The 14,626-nt window shown below is 46.8% G+C and overlaps 1 protein-coding gene across 2 annotated transcripts in view; it reads left to right on the top strand.

Annotated features, from left to right (window-relative positions):
• KIF5C (kinesin family member 5C) overlaps positions 1 to 14,626 on the top strand; it is a 171,810-nt gene that overhangs the window by 136,414 nt on the left and 20,770 nt on the right. For both annotated transcript variants that reach the window (XM_081814471.1, XM_081814470.1), the window contains exons 17-22: positions 3,838 to 3,955; positions 5,459 to 5,535; positions 6,625 to 6,734; positions 8,758 to 8,859; positions 9,088 to 9,148; positions 13,520 to 13,591. In XM_081814471.1, the coding sequence (XP_081670597.1) occupies positions 3,838 to 3,955; positions 5,459 to 5,535; positions 6,625 to 6,734; positions 8,758 to 8,859; positions 9,088 to 9,148; positions 13,520 to 13,591 (540 nt within the window). The remainder of the gene's footprint in view (positions 1 to 3,837; positions 3,956 to 5,458; positions 5,536 to 6,624; positions 6,735 to 8,757; positions 8,860 to 9,087; positions 9,149 to 13,519; positions 13,592 to 14,626) is intronic.

Below are 14,626 nucleotides of genomic sequence, written 5' to 3'. Positions count from 1 at the left end.
TGAGGGCGCCTGACAGCGATAGCTGATGGATATCACTTTACGTGAGGCTTGTCCGTGGGCTCCGCAGACAATGAGAGCCCAGGCTTATGCTGAAGGCTAGATAGATTTTGTTGTGTGAATTACACGAATTACCTTCAGTCCCTTTTTAAGGGATGTTTCTACATGTTTCTATCTGTATACGGATACATAAGTAGGTAGGTAGAGATTATGAAGAATGGATGAGATTGGGTGGAATCTAAAACTCCTTGAGCTAAGGCAACATTCCTTCATCTTTTAATCTCTACCACAGGTCCAATTTAATGTGTGAAAACAAACTATTTGCTGCTACTACTATTATTAATAATAGTGCAGGTATCATTTTTTAAAAAGATTTTATTTATTTGAGAGAAAGGGAGCGTGTGTGTGCACGCACACGCACAGTGGGGGAGGGGCAGAGGCAGAGGGAGAGCAGACTCCCCGCTGAGCAGGGAGCCCGATGTGGGGCTCAGTCCCAGGACCCCAAGATCGTGACCTGAGCTGAAGGCAAATGCTTAACTGACTGAGCCACCCAGGGGCCCCACTAGTAGCAGGTAACGTTTTATTGAGCGTCTACAATGCTCCACACACTGCACTGAGCACTTCATGTGCATTATCTCACTTGATCTTTAAAAAAATCCTGGTGGGCAGGTTTTATTATTATTCCTGTTTTGCAGAGGAGGAAAGTGAGACTCCGAGAGATTAAATACACGGTTCAGACTCCTACAACCAGTGAAAGGCAGATCTGGGACTCAAACCAAAGCATGGGTGAACACAAAGCCTTGAAAGGATTTGCGAGCCCAGGGCACATTTCGTCTGCTCAGTGAGGTCCGGCTGCTCTTCTGCCCGTTGAAATGGCGTTTTCATTTTAGTGGGGTGGTTTCGGAAAAGAGCAGCCTCGTTTCTGGTCTGCCACTGATATCTGAGCTTGGTGTTTGGGGCTTGAGGCTTCTGGGAGGGTTGCCATGAGGGCTGCTTCACAGCCTTAGACCAGGCATTAAAACAGCTGAAATCATTTGCAGGAAACTGATACCAGCAGGGAGTGGTGTATCAAATAATACTGAGAGACAAAAGTGTACGTCATTCTGGTATGCTTGTAAACATGGTAACATGTCATCATGCAACCAGCTCCAGCCACCTCGTCTCCCACCATAGTAATCTAACAGATGCAAATTAACACATCAAGTTTCCATTTTATAACCAACGTAATAAGCAAAAACGCATTGGCAAGATTATTCATTGTTGGTGTGGGATAGTGAAATTTATATACATTGCTGAGAAAAGTATAATTTGGTCAGTCGTTTTGGAAAGCACCTTGGGAATCAAAAACCACAAAAATGTAAGTACCTTGGTCCAGTAATTTCATTTATGGTATTTTTCATTGGTAATGAAAATGCAAAAATTTTATTTTATATGTTTATTTCCTGATTAAAATGTGCAAAGCCTATATGGAAGATGTTGAGTGCAATATTACTTACGTTATAATAAAATAAATTACCCAAATATCTATTGATAGGCTAATGACATTAAGTTACATGGAAGATTGCTATGCAGCTCTTAGAAAAAATTTATAAAACATAGCCATTTGGAAAGTATGATTATGTAAAGGTAAATGAAAATGAAAATGCTCAGTTATATTTATGCTGTGCCTTATAACTTTATATAGTATGCATTCATACAGATAAGACCAGAGAATAGTTGATAAATTAAGTATGGTTTATGGGTGGGGGTGCCTGGGTGGCTTGTCGGTTAAGGGTCAGACTCCTGATTTTAGCTCAGGTCACAATCTCAGGGATATGGGATTCAGGTCCATCAGCTCCGTGCTCAGCACAGAGTTTGCTTGTCCCTCTCCCTCTGCTCCCCACCACCCCCAAAACAAATAAATAAAATCTTAAGAAAAAAAAAAAAGAGTGGTTTATGGGTGAAATCTATACCACTTCTTTCTGGATTTGCTTTACTATTTGACATTTTTATAATTTAAAAAATTGGAGAAAATGATAAACACTAGGGCAGAGTGCCTACACCTCAAGTCTGATATCCAGGTCACCTCTTGTACTGACAGCATGTTCTTTTGGCTAGTCCTGCCCCTAACATTTGGAGACCAAGGCAAGAGTACAAATAGAGGTCCCTCAGTCTGCAGCCCACTGTCTTCCCTTTCCATCTGGACGCACTGGCCCTTCTGTCCTTTGTGGGAACTGATAGCACGGTGTAACTGTCAGCTCTCATCTGTGTGAATTGATGACAGGAGCTGCCGTGCCAGCCCTGGGAGTGGCCTTTAGGGCCACTGGAGTAGGGAGCTTCTGGGTTTCCAGTCCTCAGAGTGTGGTCTGGAAGGGGACATGGGTTCCATGTGGCATGCCCCCTTGGCATATGCATTCTTTGCTCAGTGGAGTGAGTGAAGCCAGAGGATGGCCGCAGTGGGGTGTTCACAGTGTGGGGCCCAGGACTGAGGCTCCAGCTGCCCAAGTCTGAGAGTGACATTGACTTTGGGCATATGCGATCAGAGTCAAGAATATTAGCATATTAGAATGTTAAAGGATAGCTGTGTTAGTGCTTTCTCCATTAGCAACGAATTATAGCTTTCTGTTGGGTGCTACTTTGTACTCTGTTACAAGTTACACAGAACCAAATATTTAATCATTATTTCCTGGGATTCAAAAGTAAGAGAAACCTTGGCTCTTTATTTTCTGACGTGATCTAAGGAATCTGACAAAATATTTCGAGCTAAAATGCTATTATTTTCTTTGTTTACACTCAGCCTTTTCATCAAAAGCTGTGCTTATAACATGACTGCTCTAACTGAGTCCCATTTCCCAGAGATTATTTCATGAGTTTAGAGCTCAGTCTCCAGGGTTTTCCTGCCTTAATGTGAACATGGTACATCTTGAGCGGGGTGAGTTTCTACGTATTTCCATCTGCTGGAAAGGGCCCACTGTCTTTATTCAGTCAATGAGCTTCCATTCATTCATTGGTTCCACTAATATTTTTTTTTTTTTTAAAGATTTTATTTATTTATTTGACAGAGAGAGACAGCGAGAGCAGGAACACAAGTAGGGGGAGTGGGAGAGGGAGAAGCAGACTTCCCGCGGGGCAGGGAGCCCGATGTGGGGACTCGATCCCAGGACCCTGGGATCATGACCTGAGCCGAAGGCAGACGCTTAACGACTGAGCCACCCAGGCACTCGGTTCCACTGATATTTATTAAGCATTGACTCCATACGCTCATGGAGCTGACAAGTAAAAAGAAATAGATAAATCATGTCGAATTGGGTGCTGTAAGAAAACGTTGGGACCCGAGTGTTAAGGACTCTGGGTGGGTAGGGTGGAGCGCTTCCTAGGGAGAGGAAGATGTAAAATGCAAGGTCTCTGAGACATGGGAATTGGTATGTTTGAGAGACAGGAAAAGAAAAGACACAATATTTGATTCTGGAGACAGAATCCAGAGGTGCCGGTTCCAAGAATGAAGCCTCTGCCCTAGACATTTTCCCAGTTCTTTTCTTTCCAGCACACTGTTTTCTACGAGGAGAAAAACCAGCTTGGGCTTTGGCATCTCGCTTAAGTGGATGGTGAGGAGGGGCATGGCGATAAGAGGGGTCGGTGGGGAATGAAGCAGAGGAACACAGAGAGGAAACAGAGGGCCATGTTAATCTGTGGTCACAGATCCCAAGCCAAGGGCAGAATATGCATCATTTGGGAGCTGGTACTTGAAAAAGGGACTCAAGAACTCCCCTATTGCATTTTCCCATCGGACAGCCCCAGGCAAGCCAGGAAGGCCATTGCTGGTCACTCACGCCTCCTTCTCATCTATTTGTTTATTTAAAGCATGAAGCCAAAATCAAATCCCTGACAGACTACATGCAGAACATGGAACAGAAGAGGAGGCAGCTGGAAGAGTCCCAAGACTCGCTCAGTGAAGAGCTGGCCAAACTCCGAGCCCAAGGTAAATAGTTGACTACTTTGCAGGTATTGAGCTCTTGGCCTACATCACACTCTCTAGTTGGCCGAACTCATGATGTTTAGTTTTGCTCAATTATACGCTTTCTAGATCTGCTGAAAATAATGGAATAATTGGGGGGGGGGTTAAAAAAAGAAAAAAGAAATATCTAGAAGATTGCCCCCACCCAAAATCTACTCCTCTTCCCACTTTCCTTCAGTCTACCCTATTGCCTGAGTCAGAATCTTCTCTCTTCCACCTCCTGCCTCCAGTCTGTCCCCATGACCTGTCCATTGGACCTGCCAGACGCTTGTCTGGGATGTTAACAGAACATGTGCTTTGTTTTGGAGATGAAGTACGTGCAGGCTGTGGGGCCATGCTTACAAGGCGTCCTTAGATTAAAGGTCATAATATGTAACCTTATCTTTACTGTGGTTATAACATTTAGGAATCAATGGATACTTGTGTTCCAAGGCCTACAGATTAATATTTGAAATGAAAATGGTTTTGATAGGGAGTAGGATTGGTGATGATGTCACCCTTTTTTATTTCTTTTATTGTTAATATAGTTACTTGCTCAGTAAATACATTTGTTTCAAATGCCAAGGCAAATTGAGAAGGATCGAGAACATCCTTACCCCCGCTATGACCTTGTCATGTTTTCTTTATGTGATAATGGATGAATGTTAGAGATAGCATGCTCCCCTTAAGACTTGACATGGAAAGGAACTTTTCTCTCTTGTAAATGGCTTCTGCAGTGGTGCCACGAAGTAGAAACAAAATAGAGGTGAGAAGATCTGAAATAAAGTAGAACAGACTAGCTAGAAAGCGTAATGACTTGAGTGACCATTTTGCTACCGCCTCCCCCCGCCCCAGCCTGCTGCTTGCTCCGTGTGCCCAGTGAGTACCCCTCGTCAAGAATAGGCTGGGACAGGCTCTCCCTGGAGGTGTGCCACGCACCAACTATGGGGGCCTTCCTGTTTAATCTGGACAGTGTTATTTTATATTTCTGTTTTCTTTGTTCTTGTCCTTAGATTTTGTTTTCCTGCTCTAGATTCTTAGAGAATAAACAGCGTACCCATGGGAGGTAAATTAGCTCTTTCTGGAACTCCAACAGTGGCATGCATCCGAATGCCACTGACATTCACAGAGTGCTTTCTAATCTGCAAGGCAGGTTACTGTAAACCGCCTCAGGCGCTGCTCACCGAGGCCAGGGGCGAGGTCGGACACAGCTGGGGCAGTTCTGACCTCGAGTGGCCCACTCCCAGGTCAGCACCACTCCCCCTCCCGCCGCCCCTCCCGCTGGAGTGGGCAGCCTCCGTGGGTCAGAAGTCTCCCCCGGGAGGCCCCATCTTGGATAGCATGGTTGTAATTGGTCATGTAAGCTCATGTTTCACTCCGTGGCCTTTCTTCCTTTTTTTTGGTCTTTTATCTTTTTTAAAAATATGTTTACTTTTGGATGTGAGTCCCGCCCGTTAAATCTTCAATCACATTTAAAATTCAAAACAGAAAAAATGCACGAAGTCAGCTTCCAGGATAAGGAGAAGGAGCATCTGACGCGACTGCAGGACGCGGAGGAGATGAAGGTGTGTACGCCGCCCCTTCCCCGGAGCCCGGCGTGCGTTTGGACTGCGTTTTCTTATTCTAGGAAAATCTGTCTCCTTCGGAGACGTGTGGGGCAGTGTAGGAGGGACGGGGGAGGGACCAGTGCCCGGCAGGCAGAGCGGTTCTCACAGTGCGGCCTGGCCCAGGACTGAGAGGAGGACGGAGGTGTCCAGAAGCCCTGAGAGGTCTGTAGCTAGTAGGCATGCTGCATGAGTCCGGGCTTCCTCCCTGTTCCTGGGGGAGGGGAAGGAGCAGCCCCTCCCAGTCGCCGCATGGGCCACACCGCCGAGCTGAACTTCTGAGGAAGCATTTGCCCTTCCTGTGAATGAAAGAACATCTCTCCCCTCGACCTTTTTAAAGAAGCACTCCAGATTTGGATTTCCATTGTACACATAGAGAGGTTTATTTTTGGTCACATGTAAAGTAGTGAAGGACAATGTAGGAAAAATGATTGGGAAATAAGATTTTTAGGTGAATAAAATGAGATATGAGAGGATGTAAGAATTTTGATTCATTTTAGGCAAACCCACAAGTCCCTCTGGGTGTAAGCCCATAGGTAGAAGAGTGCCCATGGCATGAGCCTGCTCCAGCCTCACCTTGATGGGCCCTCCTCCTGGTTTCACATTGCTTCGGTGGAAAGGTCTCTGAATATCACCATAAATCTGTGCAGTGCTCAGGGCAGGGACAATTCCCTAAATTTTACAGGTGAGGAAGTGTGGCTCACACGGGTTACGTGGCTTGTCTACGGGCACCTGGGTGTAGTAAGAGGTCTGCCCTCTGATTGACCTGGTGAGAGAAGCCATGTGGCTCAGGTGAGCTGTAGAAGGTCACAGGAGAGCTTTTTATATAATTAATGGGCTGATCTAGCTCCTAGGGCCCGCTGGGTTTTATCACAGATCTTTGGGTTTTGTTGTGCCAGTAAAGAAAGCAAGGTGGGTTCTGGGGGCCCCAGTTTTGGGACTTGACAGCCAAGGGATGTAGGGTAGGAGGTAGAAGCAATCCAGGGCTTGTCATGGTATGGGCTGTGAGCCAACGAGCCGGTGACACATTTCTCTTGGCCTGGCTTGCAGAAGGCCCTGGAGCAGCAGATGGAGAGCCACCGGGAAGCTCACCAGAAGCAGCTGTCCAGACTTCGGGATGAAATCGAGGAGAAGCAGAAAATCATCGATGAGATTCGGGAGTGAGTTGGCCCAGGGGCTCTTGGGACAGGGGGGTGGGCATGGCTCTCGGGGCAGCCTGGAAGGACGTGGCTTTGAGCTGAGGGCTGCTGTCCTCGCCCTGCGAGCTCTGTGCTCTGCCCTGTGCGCAGCAGGCTAGACGTGCAGCTTCCGACGTCTCTTCTCCCATCTGGAGCTGAGCCTCTGGGAGCTTTGGTGGGGCAGGCGGCAGGCGGGTGCAGCCGCCCTTCCTCGTCCCCCGGGAGCCGGGGTCATGTTGGTGACACATGCCCTGGTAGGTGGAGACAGTCTGTAGGAAAATATATACCAAAAAAAAAACAAAAACAAAAAACAACCCAAACCCTACATTGGGCCTGACTCAGGGATTCTGATAGGCTAATAAATACTCCAGAGAAGACAGTCAGCTCCTGCTGCGTTCTCACCCCAACACCTAAATGCTCCCCGCACAACCCTGAGCCACCTGGTCACCTGCACACACTTCTCAGGGCCCCGTGTCTGCTCGTGGACCTGTGGCTTTGCCAGGATGGCTCCCTTGCAGCTTGCCTCTGGTATCACCCCCCGCAGGGCCATTCTCCCGTCCCGTCACAGCCACTGAAGAACCCCTGCTCCATAATGACCTCTCCCCTCCTTCTCTCTGACCTTCCCGCCTCATTGTCAAAACAAGGCAGCAAGCTGGGGAGTGCCTTCTGGATCCTCTCCTTGAGGGTTCTTACATTTTTGCACAGTGAGTGCCTTGGCAATCTTTGAACCTCTTTGCAGAATAATGTTTTTAATTGCCCCCAAATAAAAGATGAGGGAAAATGAAGAAAACCAGTTATGTTGAAACACAGTTCCATCCACTAACACCCCCACCCTCATCCCCAAGATCTAGACTAAAGCCTCCCTCCGCTCCCACTTTCTGTAGATGAAGAGCCAGATTTCTGTATGGGGAAGCAAGGCAAGGTTAAATGAGTTTCTTAGGGTCACACGGCTACGTAGGAATCAACCTGGAGTTAAGAGTTTAATTCTCCAGGCTACTGATCCAAATCTCTCTTCACTGTGGGCAAGCTGCTCACACAGCACATTTGCATTTTGAAAGAGGAGAACGGTAACGAAGCAAAGTGTAAGTGCTGTGATCTGGGCTCCGTGCTCACTGCCTACCAAAGGCAAGTCCTTAACATCGTCTTTGCCCCCCTCCTTTTGGGCCACCCCCATGCAGTTATTCATGTTGTTCTTTCCCCTTCAAGCGTGTCCTGCGTTCTTTATTCTGATTAATCACCCTCGACATGTTCAACTGGAGGGGGACAGCGGGGAGGGAAGGAGGGAGGGTTGGTGAATGAGTTAGTAGATGGAGAAGTTTCCTTGGCCTGCGCTTTCAAACAGACTCTGGGCTTTCCTTCAGAGAGTGTAGAATCTGTTCCTTTACGGATGCACAGGTAGGGCCATACAAAATGTTTTATAAATACTGCATGCAAATGTTGACCAAGTGCCCCCAACCAGATGGCAAATTTCTTTTTTTGCCTCAGACCCTGGGCTTTCTTTGTATTTCCTCTCTCTGTACCCACTCCTTGTAGACTTCACACAGTGGCATTGTCCCTGTGTCAGCCAGGAATTTGGACTTAGGGGATGTTTTCAGATCATCAGACCAGAGAGGAAGGGATGGGTGAAATGGCCAAATAAGATTTCCTGAGTGGGTGCGTGCCGTCTGTAGGGCAGGCAAAGCAGAATTCTTCTGACCGTGCTCTCTGTTTTAAAATATCAGCCCTTTTCCTAGCTCATTATTTTCCCCCCAAAGCTCTTGCACAAGCCAACTATAAATATAGTCTCAAAGCCTTATGTTTCATGCCTCTGAGATGTTCCCAGAAATTAGTTTTCACTTGGGCAGGGAGGAAGCTGTGAGGTTGTTCTCTGATCCCTCAAAATCCTCCAGAATTGCCATGTTTATTGCACAGAACTAATGGGGTTGGAACAGAACCATGTCTTTAGCTGGGTGCCTCGGAATTTCAGACTCATGTGCAATGTATTGCTTTTTCCCCTCAATTTCAGTTTGAATCAGAAGCTGCAACTGGAACAGGAGAAGCTCAGTTCTGATTATAACAAGCTGAAGGTAGAGGACCAGGAGAGGGAAATGAAACTGGAAAAGCTCTTGTGAGTGCACCTGAAATATTTCCTCTGTTTCTCTCCTCCCCACGGAGTCTTAGGGAAGTCTACCTCTGTGATTCCGATTCCTAAATATTCTGGTTAGGTTGGGCCAATGTAAAAATAGAGCCTATTTCTGTGAGACAGTTAGTTTTATTGATTCATCCATAGGTGCAAATGGTATCTGGAAATCTCTGATGCCCCTTTGGTGGTTCATGATCCCTTTTTGTTTTTTAGATTGCTCAATGATAAAAGGGAACAAGCCAGAGAGGACCTCAAAGGGCTGGAGGAGACAGTGGTACGTCAGCATGTTTCTCAACTCGTTTTAGTCCCAAAGACCCGATTAGTTTGTGATTTGTGGAATTTGTGTGTTCTGAAACTTGTTCTGTGCCCACCTTTCTCACATACCATTTTAAACAAAATATTTAGGCAAATACCACATAGTTAGACATTAAGACAAATACAAATATTTAGACACATCATTTAGACAAAATATCCCATGGAAAAGTGAGAATTGTAGAATTTATTCCCCAGCTCTTGATACCATGATTAGTTGTCAGTCCATCTGTCCGTCCGTCCGTCCATCCATCCATCCATCCATCCATGCTTAGTGCTGTAACCAGAGGCCCTGAGTGAGAATTAAACTGACTTGCAGATCAATGCCTGAAACTTTACCGACTTTGCACATTGTGACTTATTTCCATTCAATATTCAAGAACACCTGCTAAGGGCTGACGTTCTTCTAGGTGCTTGGGTTGTATCAATAAATGACAAAGACAAGACCCTGGCCCTTGTGGAAGCTTGCCTTTAGCTGGGGGTGAGGGGACAGACAGTGAACAATAAGGAAGGAAATCATGACCTCTATTACATGGTTATAGAAAGTGCAGAGGTCCCACAAGGAGGTGATGTTTGAGCAGGGACTTGAAGCAGGTGAAAGAGAAGCCATGGGGATGTCTGGGGGAAGGGCCTTCCAAGCAGCGGCAATAGCCTATGTCAAGGCCCTGAGGTGAGCCAGGGGTTGGCATGTTGGAGAATAGCAGGAAAGTTAGCGATGCAGGAAGGAAACAAGAGGTAGGCACAGAAAGGTCAAGGCAAGAGTGGTTGTAGACCAGGTAGGGCCTTGAGACCCGCAGGTTTTGGGACACCAGAGTGACAGATCAAAAGGGCTCATCATTTGAAATCCTGGTTTCTCCATCCTACATCTGAATTCATGAGGTTTGTCTGCTCTGGTTGACTTCCATTTCCGCTGCTCTGAGGGCTCTTGAGAGTCCTGCAAAGTGCCACACAGCCTGTGTTTGAAGACAGACTGTCCCTACAGAACCTCTCAATTTGGTGAAAACATGTCCGGTTATTTTACATGATAAAATGACAGACTGTTGTTTAGATACAGTCATACATTTTTTTTTTTTAAGATTTATTTATTTATTTATTTGAGAGAGAGTGAGAACACATGCACACAAGTGGGGGTAGGGGCAGAGGGAGAGAGAATCCTCAAGCAGACTCCATGCTGAGCACGGAGCTCCATTTCAGGACCCTGAGATCATGACCTGAGCCAAAATCAAGAGTCAGCCACTTAACCTACTGAGCCACCCAGGTGGCCCAATATAGTCATACATTTTGATTCCATTCATGTGTCATGTGAATTTATGTGGGACCATGCGTCCCAAGAATCTGGTGACTCCAGGCTGTAGGTACATTGTTGCTTAGGGCCGGACCTGATTGTGCACTCTGTTTCCTGGGCTGATGTTAGCTGCCCCTCAAAGCCGGTGGAGAGACGGAGGGGACCGTCCACTCAGGACAGAAGTAAGATGACTGTGGCTCAAAGGATCTCTGGCCTTTCCAACATGGTGGAGAAGGTGGCTCCAGGGGAAACCGAAATGAAGCCATGAAGCTGCCTCATCTATGTCTGTTTTACCGGAGAAGTGACACCCACAGTCACAGATGATTCTAAAAATTCAGACAAATATTGAACTTTAAAATTCCCACTAGCCAGAGATGAGTGACATTTCAGTACCTTCCACCCATGAACCACCGTCCCTGCCCCCTCTCACCCACACACTCGCCCACAGGGACAGACCCACTGACACACTGGCTCCCTTTCTCTCTCCTGCTCTCACTCACCACTCACACACATCGCACACATCCACACGTGAAACCCCAAATCGGATCCCCACAGCATGTGTCATTTTAGGCTTGGATGTTTTCACTTAACCTGCTGTTGGAATCCTCCCCAAGCTATAATGTTTTTCAGCAACAGGCTCGCTTGGCCTTGGCTGACCTTACTTGAACTCTCCTTAGCTTAGCTCAAGGGCTCTTCTGGCTTCTTGAGTATTTGGGTGGGATGGGGGGTGAAACCTACCGTGTAGGGGTTGGAGCCTTAAGCCCACTCCAGGGGTTGACGTTGGAAGATGTTGAGGGTGTCTTGGGGCCCTTGGGCAACCATCTTTTGCTTTAACAGGACCCTTTGGGCTCTGGGGCTGGACCTCTCCTGCTGTGTTAATGGGCCTTGGGTTTTCACCTCTCTGGGCTCACCCTCGCTGTCCCCTGTGACAGGAAGCTGAGCCCTGAGCTTTTACACAGAGGAGAGTGGCCTGTGACAGGGAAGGTTTCAGGGAAGTGAGTCAGGTGGAGTGAGGAAATGATGATATCGTGGAGGAAAATTCATTGCTGCGGGAAGCCAAATGCTAGCTGCCTAAGCTTAAACATGCAACTTGCAAACTGTTTTAAAGGTTTTTTTTTTTTTTTTAAAGATTTTATTTACTCATTTGACAGAGAGAGATACAGCGAGAGAGGGAACACAAGCAGGGGGAGTGGGAGAGGGAGAAGCAGACTCCCCCCTGAGCAGGGAGCCCGATGCGGGGCTCGATCCCAGGACCCTGGGACCATGACCTGAGCCGAAGGCAGACGCTTAACGACTGAGCCACCTAGGCACCCCTTAAAGGTTTTTAACCACCCCTCCTGAATTGCTGAATTCACCTAAGAACAAACAAAAATGAGAAAGGTGCCAAACTCAGGACTCTGTAGTATTTGGTATTTAGGCCCCGAGGAAATGCCTGGCCCTTTGACAAGGGACCCATGTCTCCTCATTTCCCTTTGGTGTGGTGGCTTTTTTATGGAAAAGGTTTACTATGGGTGCAGTTCAGTCAGGAATAAAATCCCTGAAGCAGGAGAGAGAGAGAACATGCAGAGCAAGGGCTTGGGCTGGGGGGGGGTTGGTGCCGAGATCCTTGGGCAGGGGGCCTGAACAACATGTCTGTAAATGTGAGCTCAGAGCTCACCCCTGCATCTGCCCTGGAAGGCGGCTAGGCCTCGGACAGGTGCGATGTGCATTGTGTTCGTAATAACAGGCCTGTTTGGCTTCCTGCACAAAGTCATTTGCCTCATCTGAGGAAGCAATTGACTTTAGGTGCCTCTTATTTCAACACAGAATTGCAGACTTGGACCCAGTTAGCAAGACCTTAAATTAACAGAGAACTTTTATTCCAAGAAACTTAGTGTTTCCATGGTTGTATAGCCATTTCTTCTTCCTGTGAGCACGTGCAGGCTGAATCCCTTGACATTCTGTGTTAAGAGTAGGTCAACTTAGACAAATTGAGAAATTCAAATGCAAGTTTCTCTCTCTCCTCCCTCACGGGAAAATATCTTGCAAGGAACTAATCCTATCTCTGATAGTAAGAACATGGAGACTTGAATGGGAGGAATTATTTTGGTTTTCTGATCTTGTTAACAAAGGTCACCAGGTTTGACTCAGAGCCTTGTCTTCACAATCTAATTCCTAAAGTTAGTTCATTTGTAGAAAATAATACAAAATGAAGAAAAAAATACCCCCAAGAAGTTAATTACAACATAACAATATTATGACAACAAAGGGAAACAACAAAAGCCTACTGAAGAAATGGCTGTCAAATATGGTGCATCAATAAGTTAATATTAGCCAGGGTTTACTGAGCACTTACAATGTGCCAGGAACGGCTGTAAGAGTTTTATAAGGATTACTGCATTTAATCTCGACAACAACTGTGAGTCAACGACTATTTATCCTCCTGTTACAAATACGAGAGCTGAGGCACTGGAAGGTTAGGTAGGTTGCCTAGGGTTACATGGGTATAAGGCCCACCACCTGCTTCATCCACAAGCTCAGTGATGTAAAGCCAACGCACATGGCCCAGGGCTAGAAGGGGGCGTGGAAATAGGAAAAATGTCGGTCTGCTAGGATGGGAGAGATTGTGGGTAACTTTCCGTTTAGACTTGCCGGCATTTTGTGTAATGTGTACGTGATAAATTAGAGGAAAAAAGAATCCATTCTGGTACAACATAGCCAACTAGGAATTTTTGTGAGAAAAAGTGTTAACTTTTGTGGTTGAGGGGTGAGAAAAAGTTCTATTGAGAACACTGCTAATGAGTAGGCTCTGTTCTAGTTTAGTTCATGGTTTGAGCTCCCAGTCTCTGCCCTCAGGGCAGTCTTGAGACAGGTGGAGGGGTGGACATATGTGGTAGGAAAGCCAGGGGAACTGTGGGAGCCCCGTGGCCTGGATGGTAGGCTCGCAGAGCAGGTGGGAACCACCTGGGTCGCTGGGGCAACCAGATGGGGATGGTCTGGTGTCCGATGTGTCCCAAATTCAAGGTGTCTCCCCCACTTCAGTGTCATTTTCACAATCTTCCCTTCCAGTCTCGGGAGCTGCAGACTCTGCATAACCTCCGGAAACTCTTTGTCCAGGATCTGACTGCCCGGGTTAAAAAGGTGCGTTCTATTTTGTGTGAACACTACTGAGAAGAAAAGGAAGATGGACAGAAAGAATCATTTGCTGCTGAAATATCACTTGCTTAAATTGGGGCTGGTTGTGCTTAAAAATTAATTACTTCAGGCCAGAAAATGTATTCAAAGAATGTACTGGGGGCAAAAAAAAAGTACTTGGGAATATTTTTCCATCTGCTTTTTTCTTCTTAGTAAAAGGAAGTTATAATCCTCTCCCTGGCCTTTCATTTCAAATGAGCACACACCTATCTAGCCGCAGTGTGAGAGCTGTTGTGCATGATGTGGGGAAAATCCAGGGGGTCTGGTCAGGCATTGCTGCCCTGAAGCTTGGTGAGCAATGCCAGAAACCCAGAGAAATTAGAGGCAGGAGCCTCCCGTTTGCCCGTGAGGGGCCGTTCGGGGCTGGGTCGGAGTGTATGAAGCACTTCAGTGTGCGTCTTATTTGCTCTTCCTGGCAACCTCGTGTAAGTGGTTCTTACTGTGCAGTTCTGTCTTAATGGCGGTAGGCTCAGAGGTTAAGTAACTTGCCCAAGGTCACACAGCTGGAAGAGCTGGAGGTAGGATGGAATCCAGGTCGTGTGACTTCTGAATCTGGGCTTCGGTGATCCTCGTGCCCCACACAGTGATCTCAGGGAGTCACCGTATAGCGAATCCCAGAGCAGCTTGCAGAAGTTTCAGGAAGGAGGGAGAGGTGGGGGCGGCAGGGGGACTGCTCTTTAAATATGTTTAAACATGATAGAGGACGAGCAATGGGCCATAGCCAGCTGTGTAGTAGGATGGAAGGAAGGTGTATTTAGAAGTATGCACATGTGTGCCTATGTGTCTGTGTGAAGGAACCGGAACCAAGGGAAGGAGGTGAAATATATATATAAAAAAAAGAGAGGGTTGATGGAGTCAGATCTGAGCGGGACAGAATTAATAGCATAGATGGATGTATCAGCTTGGTAAGGGGAAGGGATACAATTTCCCAGAGAGGAGTAGTGGAGAGTTGAGATGGAGACGTGTGCAGGACAATACATA

Source organism: Leptonychotes weddellii, chromosome 3, assembly GCF_054177405.1.
Source record: "Leptonychotes weddellii isolate Sample4059 chromosome 3, ASM5417740v2, whole genome shotgun sequence".
In the NCBI taxonomy this organism is placed as follows: Eukaryota; Metazoa; Chordata; class Mammalia; order Carnivora; family Phocidae; genus Leptonychotes; species Leptonychotes weddellii.
This window is presented reverse-complemented; position numbering and strand designations above follow the sequence as displayed.